The sequence below is a fragment of the Vanacampus margaritifer genome, chromosome 10, assembly GCF_051991255.1.
Source record: "Vanacampus margaritifer isolate UIUO_Vmar chromosome 10, RoL_Vmar_1.0, whole genome shotgun sequence".
Taxonomy (NCBI): domain Eukaryota; kingdom Metazoa; phylum Chordata; class Actinopteri; order Syngnathiformes; family Syngnathidae; genus Vanacampus; species Vanacampus margaritifer.
Window position 1 is genome coordinate 17,288,272 of NC_135441.1, and position 23,830 is coordinate 17,312,101.

Here is a 23,830-nt window from a genome sequence, read left to right on the forward strand (position 1 = left end):
CATATTGGGAATGAGCTCTATTTGCATCTTTTGTGAACAAAAATGGCGGCTTGCTGATACGCATTATCCTCCATCTGCCTCTTTCTGCATGACATAAGACAATTGACTCTTTGGCAGCCTGAAACACTCTGGTGGTCTCTGTGCACCTTTTGGCTGCTCTTTAGCTTATGGATATGTCTGCTGGCAAGCATAAAATATTCATGCTCTCCAGCATTCTTCCCCTACATTTTCGTATCTATTATTTTAGTCGAGCGATACAATTGTTTATTGTTTCCCTTCACCGGAGGTAATCAGATAAAAGCATTTGAGATCCATTAGCCATTCTTTTGTTCTTTGAGTGCATTAATCCACATTAAATTTCATGTACGCATTATACTAGGATTTAGCATGTTGCTTCACATGGCTTTCCCTTTAACCCCACTCTTTCTGGTTAGCTTTGGGTCATCATATTCTGAAGGTCAATACTGCTGGACGGATATCATCACTGCGACTTGGGAAATATGTGTTGTGTGTTCCAACTCTTGTGTATCTTGTGTCACAATGTAGCTTGCTCTCAGTCCATGTCAACACCATAATCATGGCCCGCCGTTACCCTCTTGTTAGTCTTCATTCCATGTTACACATTAACGCACAAAACATTTGTTTAGCACTTGGACATGGATGCAAGACTGGCGAGCTGAGTACTTTTCACCCAAAATAACTAAAGTGTATTGTTGTGTGGTTCTTGGTGTTGGAGCTGGTTTAAATCCCAGGCCACAAAAAACCACACATGTGATGACACAGCCGCCTGGATTGAGCAATTGCACAAATCTTTTCACATACGGTGCACAGGGAAACTACTACAGATAAAATAATGTATTCTCGTCCTGATTTCCTAGCAAAGAAAACCTGTTTGACTATAAAGTGCAGTTTTGGCGAGATGGAACTTGCCTTGCATCAAAACCTACTTAGTTTTTAATGTTGATTGCGGCCTGTCTTCTTGCTCATAAATATTTTAACTTTGAAAATTATTCTGGCAATGTATTACCCGGTGATGCTAAAACATCAAAAATACTTTTGTCTATTTAAAAAAAGAAACAAAGCCAAACCAGTTATTTCAGCTATTCAACTTCCTCAAGGAAAATCTATTCAAAATCTCAGCTTTAATGTTTTTTTTTTTTTTTTTTTTGGGCAAATTTTCAAACAACCAATTAGAAGACGGTGCCTTGGCATTCTGTAGAAGAAAAATATTTATTTTAGAGTTATGAATGGATAATCAATGAAAGCGTACGAGGACATGACGGATACAATTTAGCTTCATTTGAATGACAAAAAGATGATTGCGGTATCTAGTAAGAGTTTTTAAACTTTGAGACAAACGGGATAATTAATTCAGACTAAATCAAATTTTTATCTGTTTTTTCCTTTCTCTAAAAACTTTTTTTTGTTTCCTGTGGGGAATTGTGATTGCACTTTCAGAGAGCTGCAGACGTTATGTTGTTCTTAGCTGCAAGGCTTGAGGGCGGGAAGAGCATGTCGGGTGACCTTGATCACTTTAAATGGAAACTGTGCTGGCTCCATTTCCCGCACCCAATAGGCTGTGTAAAGCGATAGTTATCTTTAGGGAATTCAGTTGTAATCTGCGGCGTGCTTTGCTGCACTCGGTCTGTGCAAAATCAATTCATTGATTGTAGCTGAAGCGCCGCATTGTGAGTGTTGTGCTGTGCTGTGTATCTGTCACGTGAAGTGATTTTTAATTACGCTCCCATGAAAAGTTTTTGTGGTTTTGGTGGTCCCTGTTAATATCATCGTTGGGTTTGTTTCAATAATGGCCTTGTGTTTTGTTTCGTTTTAAATCAGTGTGTTTGTGATTGCCTATTGTGTTATGAGAAAAAAAACAATGATGCTCAGTCTCATTTCTCCAATAGACTTCTAAATAGAGATTTATTTATTTTTTTGCAATGTACTGCTTGAATTGCTACCCTCCAGTTTTTGTCAGTCATACTCTGCATATTTATTATGTGAAGCCTGCACTTTTGTGGGAGTACGTTTGTGTTTGCGTAGGGGGTATTGGCACCTTTTTACATGTGTAGGTGAGCACAAGAGTTCTGTGGAATGAACCTTTGGAGGGCAGGCACAGGCAGCGTAAACGATTCCCACAACCCTTTAAACCCACACACAAAAAAGATGCCAAGTCATTATATTTATGAGACCATACTGTGCCAGATAGGTAATTTTTTTGGTCTTGTTTTTCAGATATTCTGCTGCCAAGATGACATGTGGCCTTGTCTCATGAGATTGTTCTCCAATCAAGAATATTAATCAAACGCTTCCCAGGACATGATTGGGAAGTTCACGTGATGGGCAGGTGATGGAGTCGTCCATCATTTTAACCCGCCACTGACTCATCCTTGTCGGCTTTCCCTCCAAGGCAGAAGTGTGCACCAGCGATCCAAAGCCCTCCACTTCTCTGCCATGGTGACATAAGCAGCATTGCAGTATGAGGGAGAGTCAACGCGAAACCATCTCATTTCTTTCTCCAGTAGCTGCCGCAGCTGCCACCTCGACACCTTTTGCGGTTTGTTCCCAAAAAGACTGATTTTTCGTTGAACAGTCACAGCCGGCCGTTTTCAACCCTCCTGCGGGGGGAGCGGTGTGGCGAGAGACGATGCTGGGATGCGTGACTCGCCTCCGTCGGCTGGTCCGTCTCCTCCCTCTGCAGACGTCCCTCCTCCTCCTGTTCCTCTTCTGCACCGTCAGCGTCTTTATCTCGGCCTACTTCCTTTATGGCGTCAAGCGGGAGCTAGAGCCGTCAGCAGTGGGCGTGTCGGGGGCCGAGGGAGCGTCGGCCGACTCGGACGACCTGAGGGTCACGCCGTCTCGGCTTTTACCGCTGCGTAGCGTCTCGGGGGGCCCCGGAGTGGATCCTGCCGGGGCCAGGACAGACCCGGTAGTTCTGGTCTTTGTGGAAAGTCAGTATTCTCAACTGGGTCAGGAGATTGTGGCCATTTTGGAGTCTGGCCGCTTCCAGTACCGGACTGAAATATCGCCCGGGAAAGGGGACATGCCAACATTGACGGACAAGGAAAGAGGACGTTTCACACTGGTGATTTACGAGAACATTCTCAAGTATGTTAACCTGGATGCGTGGAACCGAGAGCTGCTGGATAAGTACTGCGTGGAATATGGAGTGGGCATCATTGGCTTCTTCAAGGTTAGAACACAACACCGAAGTCTCTCTACCTCCCTCACTCTACCCCCCACCACATCTAACTCACACCTCCTGCCTTGTCCATCTGGCTGTGCCATTTTAAAGCAGATGGGATTCATGGGGTTGGAAAAATCCGCTCGGTTCAATATCACTTAGTCTCCTTTCACGCCTTCTCATGTTTTGTTTATCACTCTGCATTTGAAAGTTTGGCCTCCTTCACTCTGCCCTCTTGTCTTTCTTGCTTCTTTGTTTTACTTTGTCCTAAAATGCACTTCTTTCTTTCCATCGCACTCTTCCCTTTAATCCCCAAAGTCCATTAGCCCAAGGGCAGTTTTCACATCTTAGTTTTTTTTTTCTAACCACTTCTGAGGCATAGAAAGAATATAGAGCAAGGGGGAGACACATGGATGTTGTGCAATGATGTTAGGTGCTGTATGGGAAGGTAGGAAAGCTTGGTGGGATTTTGTGAGAGGATGAGAAGCAAGGAATGCATCCCAATGACTAACATGCTGCTGCATAATCTGTAAGTGTCAAAGTGATACATCACATGGTCAACACTTTAGAGTTGATTTATTGCTTTAAAAAAAAGAAAAGAAAAGGCCTTTTGACCAAAAAGTTGTGTTTTTCCATAATTGTGGAAGCTGCAGGCTAATAAATAAATATTAATTGATTTAAGTCGGTAAAAAAAAAAAAGATAATTAATTGAAGTTAGGAACTTTGGTAGATAATTTTAATTTAAAAATATATTGAAGGAAGTTCATTGCAATATGGAAATATATTAAACCCAAATTTGTAATTTTATCTGAACAAGGCATTTTCAATACCACTTTGTTTCAGACTGATACTAGTACAAGTTTTCAACTCTTGAGTAGTTAGCGATGCCATGAGTACTTCTGATTAGTGTTGTTCGGGAGAGGCCCCGATACTGCATCAAAACAGTGGTATCGGTAACATGCTTATACCATTATTTCCGACGCTAATATAGGACTTTGGATGCAGCATCTTTGTGCTTTGCTTGTGCATGACATTCACTGATGTGTGATGCGTTCACTGCATGCCGAGCCAAGATATCCTATTGACCCTTGAATGATCTGAACCAATGGCAGAACAGCTTTTTAATGTTGTAAAAAAGAAAACAACCTAGATATTGGTACGGTATTGCATCGGCCAATACTTCAAAACTGGGTATCGGAATCGGTATCGGGTGCCCAAAAACGGTATCGGAACAACACTACTTTTGATACATAAAATTTCACCCCAAAAGACAATGAAAGATATTATTAAAGGAAGATTAATGTATCCCATTATATATTTTTTAATTGTATGAAATTAATGGCAATATTCTATTCATCAAATTTTTATTTTCTAGTTCCTGATCGTAAAACGGCCACAACAGAGTAGCGATACCTTGAAATATGGTCTTGTATCGGCCCAATACAATAGCAGTATCGGTGCTCGCCCACCCCTAATCGAAACCATAAAACTGCATGTTTTTTTCCGGCCCCAAAGTTAGGTCATGTTTTCAGCATTACATCATATTTATGTGTTGTTTTTCCCCCCCTTCATTTTATTATTGCATTAAAACTAGATTGAATGCAATTACTTAGCACCAATTGGGCCCGGTTAATGATATCTCAAGCTTCATATTAGTGGGGTGGGGGGGGGGATGGGGCTATTTTTTTTTTTCAATTACATAACATAGCCATGTTCCTGCATGCTTAGAAATGCATAGCTCGGGTGAATAGTTGTGAATACTAGAAGGGACATGCTAAAGTTTCTCACTATGTCAAGATTTTTATTTAAAACACACAATTACATACACTTTCCTGTCAAGAAGCTGGTAATAAATATTTAATCGATTTTCACTCAGCAATCCTATAAAGCGAGCAAAAGCACCCACTCCTGCCACTATAAAGCGGATTCATTCTGAATATGTATATCAAAAGCAAAAGTGGAAGTTTGCATCCATGGCAATTGAGATGTGAGCGACCTGGCGAATGGGGATTTTGGAGAGGAATGTTTCAATGAATAAGCGTCGAACCCCTCTGTCTTTGAATGTTAAAGGACACAGCAGGAGGCTTATTCGTTTTGTCTGCAGTCTCAGATCAGAGCAGATTGAGCATAGCAGGTAGAAGCTGCCTCATGCATTCACATTTGAGTAGGCCTGACATCCCTTATTTCACACGACGGGAGAAATCTGGGAATTATAACCCGATACATTTCTGTCCCCATCACTGTGCCGTGTGATGAATTGGTGCGATTTCTCTCTTTCTTTTGATCAGGCCAATGAGAACAGTCTGCTGAGCGCACAGTTGAAAGGATTCCCCCTCTTTCTTCACTCCAACTTGGGTCTTAAGGACTGCACGGTCAACTCCAAGTCACCCCTGCTCTTTATCACCCGATCCGGGCAGCCGCTGCCCGGGCCTCTCCCCGGAGACGACTGGACCGTCTTCCAATCCAACCACTCGACGTACGAGCCAGTGTTGCTGGCCAAGACCCAATCGGCCGAGAGCATTCCGTCCATGGGGCAGAATGCCGCTCTGCTCCCGTCGGTGGTGCAGGACTTGGGCCTTCATGACGGCATCCAGAGGGTCCTGTTTGGGAATAACTTAATTTTCTGGCTGCACAAGCTGGTGTTTGTGGACGCCGTGGCCTTTCTTACCGGGAAGAGGCTGTCGTTGTCCCTGGAGCGCTACATCCTGGTCGACGTGGATGACATCTTTGTGGGAAAGGAGGGCACCCGCATGAAGGTGCCTGACGTAAAGGTGAGTTTGTGTGTGCATGTCATTCAAAGTGGAACAACTTTATCAGAGAAGAAAATGTATTCACTTTTAAAGTGTATCACACGGTAGTTGTCAACCATCCGTTTGCTGTAATAAAAAGTTACCTCTCGGTGGCATGCTGTGCCAGTCATATTGACAGCTCCTCTTCTCCATCCACTTTTCCTTTTGAATGCGTTTGTCCCCGCGGGCCGCTCAAAGCTGACAGGCCCCAACGCTCACGCAGTCACAGAAGCTCCGCAGCGATGAATATTTCAGGGGCCCGGAGACATAGAAAGAATGTTGAAAAGCTCCTTACTCGTGTCCCCCTCGCAGTGGAACAGACCCCCTCACAAGTTGAGGCAGAGGATGTAGGAAAAGTTATGGAGGATGCATCAAGGCTTCCTCGTGGGCGACGCCGCAGCAAACTTTTAGGAAAACATCACACCGTGACAAGATGGCGAAACGTGTGAGCGCGGGGTGTGTGCTGGGAGTCTCAACCAGCGAGCAGATCAAATGAAACAAACACCCCCAAATCAGAGGAGAGCCAAATATCAAAAGGAATGGAGGAGAAGAGTGAGGCAACAGGGACGGAGGGGGGGAGGGGGTGATGGTGGATGTTTACCGAAAGCAAGTTACAGGATGAAATATGCATGCGGGGCCCGTGCGCGTCGCCGGCGCCGGCGCCGTGCTGCCTCATTAACGTGCCCGTGCGCCAGCTTGAGCACATTGTGTGCTGATTCACACTTCTCTCCTCCCACTGTGTGTTCAGGCCCTGCTGGAGACGCAGAGGGAGATGCGCACCCATGTTCCCAACTTCACCTTCAATCTGGGCTTCTCAGGGAAATTCTTTCACGCTGGTAAGGCTCCTCGTGTGACGAGCGCGAGCGTGACGATGAATAAAACAACGCTTTGAGGTTGTGAATTTGGGGCTCATAATATTTTTATTTCTTTTTTTTTTTAACACCCTTTTATCTACATCCTACGGCACTAATATTTGAACTCTGCTCTTCTGACTCATTCATTTCTTAAATCACTCTTTCATCGTCCCTATTTCTTCCAAAAAAAATTTCGATTTCTAACTCTTCTGAACCCTTTTTTTTTTTTTTTTAACCACCATCCTCCTCACCCGTCTCCTACCTCCTCCTCCTTATGTATATCCAGGATCAGATGAGGAAGACCTGGGCGATGATCTGCTGCTTTCCTATGTGAAGGAGTTCTGGTGGTTCCCGCACATGTGGAGCCACATGCAGCCCCATCTCTTCCACAACCAATCTGTGCTGGCTGAGCAGATGTTGCTCAACAAAAAGTTTGCCATGGTGAGTGCAAATGGAAATAAAGGGAGGGGGCCGTACATAGTATGAAAAAGAGGAAGAAGGTTTCCTGAGCATTGTGCCTTGTTTAGTTTTCCGGATCTCATCTGATACAGTTGACATTAAGATCACAGCTGTCTTGGCTCTTATCTTCCATTTCCAAGCGACCATAGTACAAAGTTTGTTGTTTACACACATAGAAAAAATGTACATCTTTGCACACCTTTTAGAATTGGTGTCAGTATGTGTAATAGTACTGTTGGTTAAAAAAAAAATGCAGGGGAATCCTGTATCAAGCCCAGCAAAGCTTTACTGTCAATACCTGCTTGCTGCTCATCAGTTACTTTTGAACAGCTGCTCTTAATTTTGCTCCATTTGCTTCGTTCCTAAAAATCGCATATATTGGCACTAACAAGTTTGCTCGTGTTCACTGTTTGTATTCTTTTCATAAGGCAAAGAGCGGTTTGATTTTTATCAGCAGAAAAAGATGTCTTTTGTCCCCATTGTGTATCCAAACTGTGACTCCTTAAATAATTTTCCTTTGAATTTGAGAAACAATACGTCGTCACTGTCGAATGAACTATGTGGTGTTTGGTAACGCATGCAAGGTGGCAGTTTTTGGATTCACTAAAATGTACTGATTTTGGAGATTCAGGATCGCACCCAATAACAATGATACCCCCCCCCCCCCCCCCACCCCAAAAATGTGGTTTAATCCTAAATATAATTTGGAACACAATGAATTGAGACCATCCAACATCATCAAGTGTTTCAAATGTGGCTCTTTGATTTTGAGTGAGCTTTCAATATTTTACAATTGGGAAGGTGGGTGGGGGTAGCGAGTCATTTTAAACAGAATTTACCCTTTTTATATTCACCAATTTTACCTGGTTCACTGGGCTTGGGCCCATAACGCTTAACTTATTTTTTTCTGTTTAGGAACGCAAATAACTAGCCTCTTATATAGTTTATATACAGTTCATGTATAACAAGTGTATTTTAACATTGAAAATATCATTGTGTTTAATTTAGGCCAACTGTGACATAAACATTTCATTGTGCGCTGGTCTGATAGTCGCTGTACCTTTTAATTCTTAACAATGCAGAGGCCTGATTTAAAACCCAGCTTGTTCCTGACCCGTTCCCTCTCCTATTGTTCCCTTGACGTCCAGGAGCACGGAATCCCTATCAACATGGGCTATGCTGTGGCACCGCACCATTCCGGCGTCTACCCGGTCCACTTGCAGCTGTACGACGCCTGGAAGAAGGTTTGGAGCATCAAAGTGACTAGCACGGAGGAGTACCCGCACCTCAAGCCGGCCCGCTTTCGGCGAGGTTTCATCCACAGCGGCATTAGCGTAAGAGCACTTTTCTTCTACGCCCAGACATCCACGAGGCCTCATTAACTCGTTACCTCTGGCGTCTCGCCATCCATCAACGTTCTCCTTCACCGTTTACATGCACTATCCTTCATTCATTAATGATCTCCTTCGCTACCTCATCCAGTTATTTTGCATTCACCTCCTTCCTGGCCAGTAATAAATCTTCATCCTATATTAGTCAATGCGCAAGAGGACAGTGTAGCCTTGCGTGAGACATCTGCCCGAGTACAGCTGTCCAGCATAATGAAGATTGGCATCTCTACATCACCAACTGCCTCCGAGAAAGCTGCACTAACTCTCCATCACTGTGCGGAATACAGCGGGCCCTCTCTATTCGTGCAGGATAGGGACCTTACTCTAATAGAGAATTGATACGAAATGATATACAGCGCATAAAATGGCTTACTGCTAATTCCGCAGATACACAATGCACAGTACCTGTATGTGCATGTCAGAAATCCTGATGATGTTTCGTCTAAAACAATGAACATTTGACTGGACAACAAAGCAAGAGTTGTGTTAATAGGCACCATTGAATGAATAAAGGTACGAAAGTCTGCAGACAGACACTACAATACAATTACTGTCATACATACTGTATACATTACTATAGCGCCATTCCACCAATTATGGATATGCCACAATCATGATCACCATGATGGCCAATGTTGGCGTTCTGAAGCATTTGACCCAAAGGTAACATAGAGACTGAACATAAGGGACCCAAGGATCAATCCTTGAGGGACTCCCAAGTCATGGCCATTCGATCAGATTTGAGATGTCCAATGGTCACAAAGTAGCTCTTTTCCTCCAAGTAGGACTGGGACCATTTTGGTTTGGTTTCCAGCCTGTTCGACAGCATATTATTATCAAATGCTCCACTGAAGTCCAATGAGAGACGAGCACAGACACCTTCCCTGCGTCACTGTTCAGTCTCATATGATTGAATACTTTTAATAAGAGCTGTTTCTGTGCTGTGAAGAAATCAGAAACATGACATTATTAAAAAAGTGCAAATTTGCTGAGTTGAATAAAAACCACTTTTTCGACAATCTTGGTTAAAGGAGAAGTCAACCCCCCAAAAATTCTTGACAATAATATGTTTGATGCAGCCCCACTTATCTAAATACGGTATTCTGGTTAATATAATAATAATAATATAGTTAGTGGACTATAAGTTAAGCAGCAAAATCCAGCAATTTTTAATCAATATCAGAAGGCGGCCATTTTGCCACTTGCTGTCGAGTGAAAATGACATCACAGTTTCTCAGGTAACAACCAATCACAGCTCAGTTTCAGAAAACAGATGAGCTGTGATTGGTCGTTGCCTGAGCCCTTAACAGTATTGATGTCATCTTCAGTCGACAGCAAGTGGCAAAATGGCCGCCCCCTGAGATGGATAGAGACGGCTGTATTTTGCTGCTCATTTTTATAAACTCATATTCCACAAATGTAATATTAATTACAATGTCATAGTCACATATAAAATATTATTGTCAAGAAATGTTTAAGGTTGACTTCCCCTTTTAACCCCTGGGCGTTATTTTATTTTGAAATGGCTTGGTCAGAACCAACAAAAAGCCAAAAAATGGACAAATAACGCCCAGGGGTTAAGAAGGGAAGGTTTAAGGTGGTTCTGAGGATAGATTAAAAAAAATATATATATATCGATAGTATTTGTGAATGCCAAACCGCAAATATGCGGGGGTCCACTGTATTAAAGTCCCAAAGCAGCATTAGAGCCGAATAAATGACAGTGAAAAGATTCAAAAGGGAAAAAAATCTTATCTACTTCTCTCCCTGGGTGACCTTCATAGCTGATGGAAAACTGTACAGCCTCAGTCCAGTTTCTTTGTAGTCTTGGCATTCAGCGAGCCTGTGTGGTCTCTGCGCTGTCCTCCCCGTCCTTGAGATCGTCTGAATGGACTCGTCTCCCCTTCTTAGCGATGATTGATATTCAGTCCCCCAGACACTTGAAACTGTAAACGCAATCCCATCAATTTCCATATAGACGTGGATTGCGAATAAGAGGTTTGCTTTGGCTAGATGAGCTGTATAATATGGATGTTATTGGGCGCAAACAATATATGGGATGGCTGCCAGGAGTGGGCGCCGCACGGCTCCTCGTCTCAGCGGAGGGCTGACGCTGTGTATTTTTAGCTGAATGAAAGCGTTCGGTGTGTGTGCGCGCGTGTGAGGTTTTCATTTCCGCCATTTGGTTTGTTGACTTAATGTGTGTGTTCTCACAGGTGCTGCCCAGGCAGACGTGCGGTCTTTTCACACACACCATCTTCTATAAAGACTACCCAGGCAGCCCCAATGAGCTGGACAAGCTCATCAACGGGGGGGAACTCTTCCTCACGGTTCTGCTGAATCCAGTAAGTCCAAAACGCAGCCTTTTGTCTGAGCTCATTTGACTGGTGATGTTAAGCTGAATTTAAATAAGAGGCGGAACAATGACTTGCTGGTGAGTCATCCGGCGACATCTCTTGTGTGCTTCTTCCAAATGTTACTTGTATTTCACCCCGTTCCACACAACTATGCTTACTGGTTATCTTGCCCTTTTTTCTTTTTTTTAAGTACACGCACAAAAGCATTTACTCCTCACACTAAAAGTTGCAGTAGCAGTTGCATATTTGCTGTCTTACTAAGCCTCATCACTTCCCAGCTGTTTGGCGTTCTTGAGCCATACGTCATCCTTAAATGAATTCCAGTCCGTGTCCTTGTGATGTCTGGTCCAGTATTGGGTGTTTTCTGACCATAATTGATTTCATTTTATCTCCAGGCAAACTATTATGTAGCGATTGTGTTCTAATGATGCTTAGCGGTTTTCTTCGATTCCCAAAAATTAAGATCATGTCATGTTTTAAAATCTACTTTAGCCTCAAAGCTGCTTAACATTCATCAGTTTTTCCATTTTAACAACCTTTTTATTGTAGTCCAAGTATTTTGTCACTTTGGCTGACCCTCTCTAACGTCATCAATTGTTCTTCATGGTGCGTTTTCATCTTCAGTTCTGACAGCAGCTTCTCTGCCAACAGATCAGCATCTTCATGACCCATTTGTCCAACTACGGGAACGACCGCCTTGGCCTGTACACTTTTAAAAGCCTGATGATGTTTGTCAAGACCTGGACAAATCTTAAGATGCAGACCCTCCCGCCAGTGCAGCTGGCCCAGAAATACTTCAGCCTGTTCCCATCTGAGAGAGATCCACTCTGGCAGGCGAGAACACAATGCTAATTTGCATTTTTCTGTTTATAAAGCCACATTTTGCTTTCACTTAATGATTTAGTGGGCCTACTTAAGAGGGCAATAATAGCTTGTTTTGTTTCATATAGGTTGAATTCAGTCAATAGCAAATGGGTAGATTGTTGGAAGCTATTCAATGAATCAAGGCATTCAACCGTGCTTTAACACATTCACCAATTATCGTTATTTATTTATTTTTGCGGCTACAGGATCCATGTGAGGACAAAAGGCATAAGGACATCTGGTCCAAAGAAAAAACGTGTGATCGCTTCCCCAAGCTTCTTGTCATTGGGCCTCAGAAGACAGGTGAGAAGCTGTACTTCATCCCCCCCTAGAGGTTATAGTGAGAATGACGGCGGCGTCTTGTTGGTTAGCCCTAAAAGCAACTGATTAGCTCCCAGGAAATGAGATCTTGCTTCTTCAATACTGCTCCGTTATGCCGTTTCCATTACACAAGTGTCAGTCTTCACTGTACGAGGTACAAAGTAATTGGATTTGCCCTCGCGTAATCCTCTTTTCTTGCTCTTTATTTCCTCCCTGCTGTCAACTGCACTCTTTCTGTCCTCTCAGGCACAACGGCGCTCTACCTGTTCCTTAGCATGCACCCCGACCTGACCAGTAACTACCCCAGCAAGGAGACTTTTGAGGAGATCCAGTTCTTCAATGGCCACAACTACCACAGAGGCATCGATTGGTAAGAAAGCACAATTAGGTCATGATGCAAATTCCTTATAAACAGTTTGTTGTTTTTATGTTCTTTCTGATTTGCCACAAGATAGCGGCAAAACCCTGTCGAATAGAAAAGTAGTCCTGCTTGTGGCATCTTGGTGCCAAGGAACTATGTTGAAGAGACATTCACCACTGCAGTTACATGTATACTTCGGGTACATTAAAAACAATTTTTCAAAATAATTTGCCAGCCATTTTAGAATATGATGAACATCTTTCAAGACCACAGGATAAAGTTTGAGTTTTTTCCATTCTTTATTAACTCATTCACTCTCAGCCATTTTCACTGAAGCAATCCCCTTGTTTTACTAGATATTGACTGATTTTTGCAAAGTCCACAGAATATTGTGTTATATTGCTATAAAATCATGTAACCTAACCTACCCAAAAAAAGATTAGGGTCTCTTCTTTCATCAGGGAAAAAATATATATTTCTATATCTTTCTGTTTTGCAGCAATTAGCATTAGAATAAAGCTAAGTTTCATCATTATTCACAAATTAGTTTAAAACATTGGGGGGTGGGGGGCTTTTTGCAACATGGCCCTGGTTTATCTAGTTTACTCTGCTGCCACCTGCTGACCGTTTTTGTAATCACTACCATTGCTTTAAGCTTTCTCTTCAATTCAGAGGCTGCATCAAAGCCTTCTGTATGCTCTATCATAAAAAAAATTTAAAAAAGAGTTTTCGGGACCATGGTAATATTTCAAATGGAACGTATTTATATGTTTTTGCGAGCAATTGAGTTCATTGAACTTGGGTTGATTTTACCAGAAACACCCGTTTCTGACCAAAAAGTAGAGAAAACAAGCTTTTTATGAAAACAAACATGTCCAGCAAAACAGTGACTTCATAAAGCATTGTCAAATTTAATAGTGCCAAATTAATATTATTTTTTTTTTTTTTACACATGATTCATCAATATATACACGCCTGTGTAATAAGTTAATTATTAAAAAATAAATAAAAATACGTTTGAGCTTTATGACAATATCAAAGAATATTTATGTACAAATATAAAAAAGCCTTTTTTTGGAATGAGTCAACTCTCGCTCTTTTTTTTTTTTTTAAATAACAGCCAGACCCTGCAGAGACTAATAGTGTCAAATGTTCTTATGCCACCAAAGAGAGTTTGATTGCAACCTGGTGTTTACAAGCATATTCAGTCGAACTAAATTGGGAAGACAGCAGGATGCTGATTCTTTGTTAAATTCCACTGTGAAAATCATCTCAAGCAACAGACTAATGCTTATAAGGGCATATCTATGCAAACGATGCATTAGAAATGTAAATTTATACCCGGGACGACCACAAAAAAACGCACTATTGAACGACGCCCCCCGAGCTAATTGATATTTACACATGCGCACTGAATTTCAAAAGGTGCAATGAGAACAGCGTCAAAGAGACCATTCCGGATTGGTAAGCTTTTCCCTCTGCATCGTGATGCTTTAGTGGGCGTCAAACCGTGTTTGCAGAGAACAGCAGCAGCCACATCCACAAGAGAGCAAATTGCGCCTGATCATCTGTGACCGCCATTAACTCTGAGTGTTTGTGCGCTGTCAGGTACATGGAGTACTTCCCCCTGCCCTCCAACGCTAGCTCCGACTACTACTTTGAGAAGAGTGCCAACTACTTTGATTCCGAGGTGGCCGCTCAGAGGGCCGCAGCGCTCCTGCCCAAAGCCAAGATCGTCACCATCCTCATCAACCCGGCCGACAGAGCGTACTCTTGGTACCAGGTGGGTAATCCCGACGATCCCACGCATCATTAGATCCGACACCTGAGCAGCTTTTTGGTTCTGTGATGAACATTTTGGCATCTTTACTGATGAAGCTGTGTGGTGTCTAATGAAGCGATCAATTCCATACCCTCAGCACCAAAGAGCCCACGATGATCCGGTAGCGTTGAAATACTCATTCCATGATGTCATCACCGCCGGCCACGACAGTCCGGCTAAGCTGCGGGTCCTCCAGAATCGATGTCTGATGCCGGGCTGGTACGCCATGCACCTGGAGCGCTGGCTCAACTACTACCATTCTAGCCAGGTGTGTATGTAGTATTGAGTCAGACCGCCATCGGCCCAAACTATTTTTGTTCAACTTTTTATTAATTCATGTATTTATTTATTGCGAGCCTTTGCAAAGAGATGACTTTTCTGTTCTAAAATGTTTGCGTCATCTTATCCAGCTGCTGGTCTTGGATGGGCAGATGCTGAAAACGGAGCCCGCCTCCGTTATGGATAAAATCCAGAAGTTCTTGGGCCTCACTAACGTCATCAACTACCACAAGATCCTAGCGTGAGTATGCATGCACCTGCTTGAATCCATCGCAGTGGAACCTCAAAGGTAGAATCCAAATGTGTTGTGGAATGCTGGTCAACCCGCCAGCTTGGTTGAATTTTTAAACACTTTCTCTGGACACTGCAAAGAATGAGCTTGGGGGGAAAAAGAAACAAATGCAATGAGGAGTATAATGCTTAATTTATGTACATTTATATGCCAATAGAACATGAACATTTGACTCGATTATTTTTTTTAGTAAACATCAGGGATGTGATTTTTCCGCTAATTCGCGGAATTCCGCTTTTTTTATCTCCCCCCCCAAAAAAAAATTCAGATTTTTTATTTATTTATTTATTTTTTTATTTTTTTTAAGTAGTTCATTGTGTATGCACATGACTCCGACAGATAACATCTTCTGCTATAACAAAGACATTTGTGGTATGCTCTAATATGAGTTACTTTTCATTTGGTCATGATACAATTATTTGTTCATGAAATTTGAACTCTTCAACATTATTTATGTGTAAACTTAGTAATCACATTAGTTAGATATGATGATATTCTCAGTGATAGTTTTTAAAAGCAAAGGCAGTCCAATGTTTTTGAATGTGACGGATTTTGAGTTGACTAAAACTGCCATTTTATATGGGATAGTTCAATATACATTGAAAATTTATGCTGTTGTTTTGTCTATTTCTTTGTCATGTGAGTGCATTCAAAGTACTTAAAAACACGGAAAACCCATGAGCTCCGGGGGGCTTCGCTAGCTAGCCTAGCTGGGTGCCAGCGGCCCCCAGACCCCCGGCTAAATTTTCAGATAATTTCACTTTGGTCAAATCACATCCCTGAAACATGGCCAGCCCCCCCAAAAAAAAGTGTTGTTTTTTTTTGTCCAATACAGTGCTAATTTTCTTGAAATAAAAACATGTAAAAGAAAGTAAGGTAAAACTGTATAATAAATGTGTAAATAAAATAAATAAAAATCTATTGCACTTACTATCTTCTCATGCTTGAATGTACAACGATATGTTTTTTTTGTCTGTTGCAGTTTTGACCCCAAGAAGGGTTTCTGGTGCCAGCTGCTGGAGGGTGGAAAGACAAAGTGTTTGGGGAAGAGTAAAGGGCGCAGGTACCCTGACATGGTCCCTGAGGTACGATCATTTTAACCTTGGCTTTTACCTACGCATCATAGGCAAAAGTATTGGGACTACTGGCTGGTTTTCCTTTTTTTATTTATTTTTTTTCCCTCAGGAGAGCTCAGTATTGTTCATTCGATTTGACATCATCATTACTCTCCTTTTTTTTTTCTTTTTCTTTTTTAAACAAATAAATTAAATATATATATATATATATATATAATAAATAATTAAATATATATACATATATATATATATATACATATACACACATATATATATATATATATATATATATATACAGTATATATATATTTTTTTTGTATGTGGGTGAGTATGTGCGTGTGTGTGTGCGTGCGAGCGTGTGTGTATTCATCAGTTCACCTAAAGCCCATTAAAAAAAATCCCATACTAATAATATAATACTGGCTGGTTTTCCATTGTAGCAGTTCTAATCGGTGTCGCTCTCTCTGTGTGGTTGCTTTTTTCATTATATTTTTTTGGGTGGCCGTGTGGTTACAATAGAATGAATTCTTCCTCACAACACAGCCATGACATTACATCGCTGTCATCTGATTGACAGGCAGATGTGGGCGTTCCTTTAAGTAATTTTTTTTTTTTTTTTAAAGATAAAATAAAGTACACACATGTATGAAAACAATAATTAACCATATTTACAATTTCATATGTACCAATGGATGAAATAGTGAATCTTGTCGTAAAAGTGTTAGTGAACAGGATGCAATAATGCGTCTGTTGTAATTGTATTTTTATGTCTCGCTCACTTAAACCCGGGATTTTATTTTTTATTTTTTTGTCTGTCGATTCGTGCTTATTGTAATGACGAAGCAACAGAGGCCACGTCAAAAATGATGATTTTGATTAATTGAACTAATCTACCCCCTCTCTCCTTCCAGTCTCTGGCGTTCCTCAGGGAGTACTACAGGGATCATAATATTGAGCTGTCCAAGCTGCTGTACAGAATGGGCCAGCCCCTCCCCAGCTGGCTCAGAGAGGAGCTGGTCCACACCAGGTAGCAGCCCAAGCGGGGAGAGAAAATCAGTCCCGCACGTTCAACACCGCCTCGGCGCTGGCCGTGTGACGATCACACCATAATGTTGAAGGAGGCCGTTAGTCTTATAAGGATTCAAGATGGGGTTTCCAGCTGGAAGTCCAACCGATCTCTTCTGCGTTCTGTGATCTTCCATCAACTGTAGGACACGAATGGGCCGGTGAGAAAGAGGAGTCACAGATGGAGCTCTCCTGTCGCTGAGCTCGGGGGCGCCGTCAACCTTTCAGTATGACAAAATCGGGACCTCCGAGGAGGAAGCATGATGAAGAGGAGGCACTGCATCCGCTCGCTCATCCCCCCTCTCCGTCCGTCCATGGTCGAAACTTCTCCCCCACGTGTGACCTTGACAAAAATGAGCAACAATGAACCGCGTGCGAAGGCTGAGTTTCAGTTCTGAAATGGACCGAAACCAACTCCAAAGTGTTGATTTTTAACAGACATGGCTTTGGGCTGAGAGGGAAAAAGAAAAAAGAAAGACATTTGTTGTAAATGCCTTTTGAAACATGAGGAATTTTGGACATCTGGCTGCCTGTTGCAGCCTTTTTCTTTTGATAGGCCTTGCTTGAATCTTGTAATTTCATTTACAAATGCCAGGACATAATCTCCATGGACTATTACCATTCGGATGTTTGTTTTTTTTATTGTTTTTTTTTTTTAATTTGTTTTACTCAGACATTGTTCTGTAGAGTTGTGATACTTGTAGAATGTACCGAAACTAAACATCAGATTCCTCCTTCAGGCCGAATGCAGAGGACATCAAACTGCTGCCTGTGTCAACACTTGACCACTGAATGGGCAAAAGCAGGAAGTGATGAACTCTTCTCAAAAGCACAATATTTAACGGTACTCGACATTCATCTTAACTGGATTAGCACACGAGCATTTGGTTAACCAGTCCAGTCTGTGAAGATCATAAGCTAGCTGCTCTGTCAAGAGACTCCCACGCGTTTCTTATATTTTCTTTACGTTCACGTCATAAATTAGTCTGCGACGAAGTGTAAAAAGATGTCTCTTTGGAAAACCTGTCAAGTTGTTAAGGCGAACCATCCCACAACAGACCCAGCGGCACCGCACCAGACATGTTTTGTTTTGGCGTTTGAAGGTGTTTTCACTGCAACGAGATGTCAAAAATAGAAAACAAAGAGCTGCTCTTACTGCAATAGTTTTGTACAAGGTTCTGACGTAAGAAAGAAGAAGAAAAAAAAATGCACACAGCAGTCGTTTTTTGTTTCTTGACTGTAAATGTACATAACTGGCTCCCCTTTGGTAGACCTAAATTATTTTGAATGTGTTTGGCTCTCCATTGGTGTGCGACGTCAGTGCTGTAGGGAAATTCAACGCAATCATTTCCGCAAAATGTCCTCTCACTGCCAACTGTTGTCTCCATATAAAGTATTAACGTGATAACACATAACAGCGATGATGGTACTAATAATATCCTGGACTGTATGATAAAGATTTGTAATTGTTGTCAATAATTTTTACAGTGTAACTAATATTGTCGGTGCTTTTTAATTTGCAAATAAAACACCACTGTATTTTTCACAATCGGGATGTTTTTCCCCTCTCTGCACACTTTCACTTCTGTCTTTTATTGTTGCGAAATTAACTTGTTTCAGTTTGCGTAATGGGAAAATAATCTTCATTTCCCTAAAACGTTAGGGAATTGTACCATTTAATTACATAGTGTCGCCCTGGCAAAATAAATTTGATTTCCCCCCCCCCCCCCTCAAATTTACACAAAAAATTCCCTGTCCACAATGATTTATACTCAATGCATCTACAGTATATGTAATGTTCTTGAGTTTACAAGAGGCTGAAACTGCATTCATATATCAAATTTAACCCCTGGGCGTTATTTTATTTTGAAATGGCTTGGTCAGAACCAACAAAAAGCCAAAAAATGGACAAATAACGCCAAGGGGTTAAAGGTAACAGAAGCTATAGGTTACAAGGTTCCTTAATTTATCCTGTAATGTTGCATTTCAGAAACTGAAATCTGTCTGGATGGAAAAGCTCCTAAAAACATCCATCCATCCATCCATTTTCTTGACCGCTTTTTCCTCACAAGGGTCGCGGGGGTGCTGGAGCCTATCCCAGCTGGCTTCGGGCAGTAGGCGGGTTACACCCTGAACTGGTTGCCAGTCAATTGCAGGGCACACAGAGACGAACAACCATACTCACAATCACACCTATGGACAATTTGGAGTGTTCAATTAACCTGTCATGCATGTCTTTGGAATGTGGGAGGAAACCGGAGTACCCGGTGAAAACCCACGCAAGCACGGGGAGAACATGCAAACTCCACCCAGGAAGGCCGAAGCCCGGACTTGATCTCACGTCCTCTGCACTGGGAGGCAGACGTGCTAACCAGTCAGCCACCGTGCTGCCCCCTCCTCAAAACACTTAATTTTAATTTCCTGGCACATTACACTGGAAGTGAGGAAATAAAATCAACATTTCTATAAAAACTGCAATTAAAGTTTTCACAAAAACTCATTTAAATTCAGAATTAGCTAGCTAGTTTGGAATACATGCTTTTTACAATAATGTGGTGATTGTATTAATTTTTATGACAAGTAGTTGTGCTAAATTGTGAGCGTGTCAAAAGTAGACTTTGGGATTTTCTGCCTCTAGCAACAAGTGATGCGTTTGTAAAACAACCAATCACAGCCTTACTATTATTCAACCCGCCTACTGCATTCAACCTGTCTGGTTCGTCTTCCTCATTTTCTTAAGAGCAGCATTTATAACTGGGGAGCTTTGTTGTAGTCCCCGTGTGTGTGCAGTAGTGCGACGGGAAGAAACTTGAAGAGAAACGAAGGCAAATGGAAGAGGCTGGTGAAAATGCTCGCCTGGAGAGGACAGGCAGTGCCGAACCTCTGGTTGGTGGGGCAAGACCCAGAAGGTGAGTACTGGTACCAGTTGAGCTCAGAGTTTGACCCCCGCTCCCCCCCCCCCCCAAAAAGCCCAGATTTAATTTATTCTTTAATTTAGATTTTTTTCTTTCTTACTTCGTTTGTTTTATAACTCTAATCTTGCTGTTTATTACTCTTAATTAAGAGCTAATTAACACGAGGAGCATGAGTGTTAATGTAAATGCGTAGGCGAAGTTTCATACTTTCGGTTTGTTTTTCACAAGAAAGTGTTTTCACGAAAGGCAAAAGTAAAATCTAATTCTCAAGGTGATATAAACATCTTAATGAGTGTTTGAATTATTTGACTCCTTTTTTTAAATAAAAAAAAAACGCTGAATTTCAGTCGACTTCCTCAATTGGCAATTTGATCATCATACTACTACTACTACTAATAAAAAAAATAATATAAAATAAGAAAAAGAAGAAGAATGCCAGAAGGTTTTGATATAAAATTAGTACGAACTACAAATCTTATTACGTACGGGGCGCGGCGTAATAAATCATGTTTGCAGGTTTATGACCTACAAGCAGGGACGTGCTTTGACCCCCCCCCGCCTAAAAGTGTTTCATTTTTACATAGTGATTTACTGTAACTATGACTTTACTCTTTTGTTAGCTTATGTAAAAGCCTACTATTTTACATTAGCTGTATTGTATTAATACAAAAACTAAATTGCTTATAACGTGGGCAGTATTTTATTTTGAAATGGCCACAAAATGGTCACAATAACGCCTAGGGGTTTAATAAATCAGTAAATAAAAAGTTAAATAAAAGTGCTGAAAAGATAATGTACAGTAGCTATACAGTCATTTGTTGTCTTTTATGTTGAAGTGGCTCCACTGAAGTCACACTGAGCTATTTGATACCGATACTGAGCTACCCGCCAATCCCTCCACAGTGGCTCCTCTGGCTACGCTCTGAAGGTGGCAGGCCTGACAACGCTGGCATGTCTACTGCTGGCCAGTCAGGTGTTTGTGGCCTTCATGGTGTTTGACCAAAGGCAGCAGATCCAAACGTTGCAGAAGGACTCTGACAAACTGACCAAGCAGCTACATGCACCTCAAGGTAAAATATTAATGAAAGACATTGATTGGGTGGAATTAGGCCGTGTATCGGCCTAATAAATATATATATATACCTGGTATCAGTACTCGCCCGTCCCTTGAACATCAGTTTTAAAATTGTCCCCACAGTTGTTCCTATAAAGATGCATGAGCCAATGAACCGCTTCCCAGTGATGCACGCACTTTTTGATTTGGAGTCACGAGCGACCGAGGCACCCGTGAAAGTAAGTTCTAACCCCTCCCTCTATGGAATGTAATGTAAGATAAACAATTAAAATAAAAGTGTAAGAGCTGAAAAAATTGAACATTTAATAGAAGTTAGGTATTCATTGCATGTCCATTTTAAAAATTCTTATGACTTAGTATTATAGTACATGCTAACTCATTCACTGCCATAATTTCATTTAACTATTTCTATTAGTTTAACATTTTTTTCCACTTTTGTTAACAAGTATGAAAACCTATAATTTTTTTTGTTTGAAAAAGTGAGTTACCAATGTGAAGTATGCAATTAATTACAATTAAACCTTTTAATCGCCTGCCGCCCCTAATTTTTAATATTTTTTAATTTTTGAAATATTTTCTTTAAAAAAAAAAAAACTAGTGAAGTCACGCAATTAATTACAATTACAGTTTTTTATTGCCTGACACCCCTATTTTTTAATAATCTTTTTTTATTTTATTTTTTTTTGAAAAGATTTAATCTTTTTTTTTTTAAGAAAAGATAAAAAAAAAAAGAAAAGATGATTAAAAATTAGGGGTCAGGCAATTAAAATTTAAAATTAATCGCATGACTTCACTAGTTAACTCACGATTAATCACCAATTTTTTATCTGTTCTAAATGTACAATATTTTTTTTCTAGGTTTTTGTTAAGAAAAGTGGAAAAAAATGTGAAACTAATAGAAATAATTAAAATGAATGTTGACGTCTATAGCCGTCAATGGCAGTGAATGAGTTAAAATGATCCTTTTGTGTTCTTGCAGCAGGAGGAGAAGAACAGAGATTACGTTGGCGTGGATGAGATGATTGGGCTCATGGAGGTAATTTTCACACAGGGAACCCCCCCCCCCTTCCCCCTCCCCTTCATCCTAATTTTATTTAACAAAAGTTCAAATTTTTAGGAGAACGTTGAGATGCCCAAATTCAATGACACCTTGCTGGCCAACCTAAAGGGCCTGAAGCAGCAGTTGAGCCCGAGCAACTGGAAGGTGAAGCAGCCGTGTTTAAAAACAAGAACGCACGCACACACAAACATTTTATTTATTGACAGGGAAAAAAATGTTTTGCAGAGCTTTGAATCTTGGCTGCGCAACTGGATAATGTTCCACATGTCCCAGGAGAATCCTGCAACCCCTAAAGGTGAGCAACGCTACTACAACTTTCTCCCCAGAGGATCTTCACTCCAGTATGCGGATTTAGCAGTTGAATGACTTCTAGAATAATATAGCAAAGACCTCTACCAAGGCTAAAAAGTCCTCAATCAGCATGTGATGGGTCTCCACCACACAATTTCACTGGAGGTTAGTTTAGTACAATAGTGCAGTGTTTCCAAAACTTTGTTGAGACATGCCACATATTTTACGGTTGAGAAATTTCATGCCACGCCATGAACTAAAGTTTTATAAAAAATGTACACAGTGGTACCTTGACTAACTAGTTTAATTAACTCAAATGAATGGTATATATTTAATCAATTTTCCCCACTGAAATATTTTAGTCCGCTAAAAAAAAAGTTTTTTTTATTTAATAGTATTGTAAAAGTAAAGCAAAACAATAAAACACAATAAAAAATAATGTAAAGTAAAAAAATGGCTTCATAAAGTGTATTTACTGTACATACTGTTGTATTTGTGTGTTTGATGTGCATCTATACGGAAAAACTGGGTCCCCATCTACACCCCCCGCGGAAATAAAAAAGAAAATATGTTTATAAACAAAAGTTGTTGGGGTTTTTTAATATTGAAAAAAAAAATAGCCACATTTATACTGCCCCCAGGTGGCCAAGCCACATAACTCAGGAGGATCAGCCCAATGTTCGTTGAATTGGAGCAAAAAAAATGTGGCAAAAAACTGTTTTAATACGTTGAATTCTATTTAATTGTGTCGGTACTGTTTTCTTTAATACATTAGATTGTTATATTTGTGATATTTTCCTACAAAAAAAAATTAAATTTTTTTGTTTTGTTTTTAAACTTTTTCTAAATCTACATCTACAGTAATATATATACTAATTCTTTCTTCTCCCATTTACAGTTTGAAGAAGTGAAGCCAAGTGCTATTTCAATCTACAGTTTCTTCATCATCTTCATCTGGTTGATCTGCATCATAATCATCACTCCATATACTGTAATGGATAACTAACTGCTGTAGTGGGCCACATTATACCTGATTGCTTATGTGGAAATCTTTTTAGGGGTCTTAACGCTATTCTCATCTAAATATCAAAATAAACCACAGTATATTTTTCGAGTTTTATGAAATGACTAGTGAGTGTATTTTGTCTGTATAATCTGGCATTGGGGTTAGTTTTGTCATTGAACAGTCCTTTTATGACATCTTGAAGACTGATATTGTGATACAGACAAAATTACACCAAAAATTTTTTTGTTTTGCTTTTTCCGTACAAACCTGCATGCAAAACTTGGGTGAATCTATTTAAGAGGTTACCAAAGAGCTTTGTCTTTTTTTTTTAATCGGGGAGAAGTTAATAAAAAAATTTGCTAGATTCAA

At 40.8% G+C, this 23,830-nt stretch overlaps 2 protein-coding genes across 2 annotated transcripts in view; both read left to right on the top strand.

The window, feature by feature from the left end:
- LOC144059096 (bifunctional heparan sulfate N-deacetylase/N-sulfotransferase 1-like) overlaps nucleotides 1–18,663 on the top strand; it is a 47,482-nt gene extending 28,819 nt beyond the window's left edge. The window contains exons 2-15 of the mRNA XM_077577945.1: nucleotides 2,236–3,193; nucleotides 5,473–5,955; nucleotides 6,722–6,809; nucleotides 7,114–7,268; nucleotides 8,435–8,620; nucleotides 10,894–11,022; nucleotides 11,686–11,868; nucleotides 12,105–12,201; nucleotides 12,466–12,589; nucleotides 14,189–14,363; nucleotides 14,500–14,670; nucleotides 14,813–14,922; nucleotides 15,956–16,058; nucleotides 16,961–18,663. Coding sequence (XP_077434071.1) covers nucleotides 2,648–3,193; nucleotides 5,473–5,955; nucleotides 6,722–6,809; nucleotides 7,114–7,268; nucleotides 8,435–8,620; nucleotides 10,894–11,022; nucleotides 11,686–11,868; nucleotides 12,105–12,201; nucleotides 12,466–12,589; nucleotides 14,189–14,363; nucleotides 14,500–14,670; nucleotides 14,813–14,922; nucleotides 15,956–16,058; nucleotides 16,961–17,080 — 2,670 coding nt within the window. The 5' untranslated portion in view covers nucleotides 2,236–2,647 and the 3' untranslated portion in view covers nucleotides 17,081–18,663. The remainder of the gene's footprint in view (nucleotides 1–2,235; nucleotides 3,194–5,472; nucleotides 5,956–6,721; nucleotides 6,810–7,113; nucleotides 7,269–8,434; nucleotides 8,621–10,893; nucleotides 11,023–11,685; nucleotides 11,869–12,104; nucleotides 12,202–12,465; nucleotides 12,590–14,188; nucleotides 14,364–14,499; nucleotides 14,671–14,812; nucleotides 14,923–15,955; nucleotides 16,059–16,960) is intronic.
- Nucleotides 18,664–19,848: 1,185 nt separating this feature from the next.
- LOC144059026 (H-2 class II histocompatibility antigen gamma chain-like) lies at nucleotides 19,849–23,830 on the top strand. The gene is made up of 7 exons (XM_077577798.1): nucleotides 19,849–20,023; nucleotides 20,933–21,099; nucleotides 21,228–21,322; nucleotides 22,084–22,140; nucleotides 22,222–22,308; nucleotides 22,390–22,459; nucleotides 23,354–23,830. Exons 1-7 carry the CDS (start codon nucleotides 19,944–19,946, stop codon nucleotides 23,356–23,358), a joined length of 561 nt encoding a protein of 186 aa, XP_077433924.1. The 5' UTR covers nucleotides 19,849–19,943; the 3' UTR covers nucleotides 23,359–23,830.

Bases quoted from the DNA above. Each gene is read 5' to 3' on its own strand.
- LOC144059026 (XM_077577798.1), top strand. From the start codon at position 19,944: ATGGAAGAGGCTGGTGAAAATGCTCGCCTGGAGAGGACAGGCAGTGCC. The intron at 21,100-21,227 runs GTAAAATATTAA...TTGTCCCCACAG, and splicing joins GCAGCTACATGCACCTCAAG to TTGTTCCTATAAAGATGCAT. The intron at 22,309-22,389 runs GTGAAGCAGCCG...AATGTTTTGCAG, and splicing joins TGAGCCCGAGCAACTGGAAG to AGCTTTGAATCTTGGCTGCG.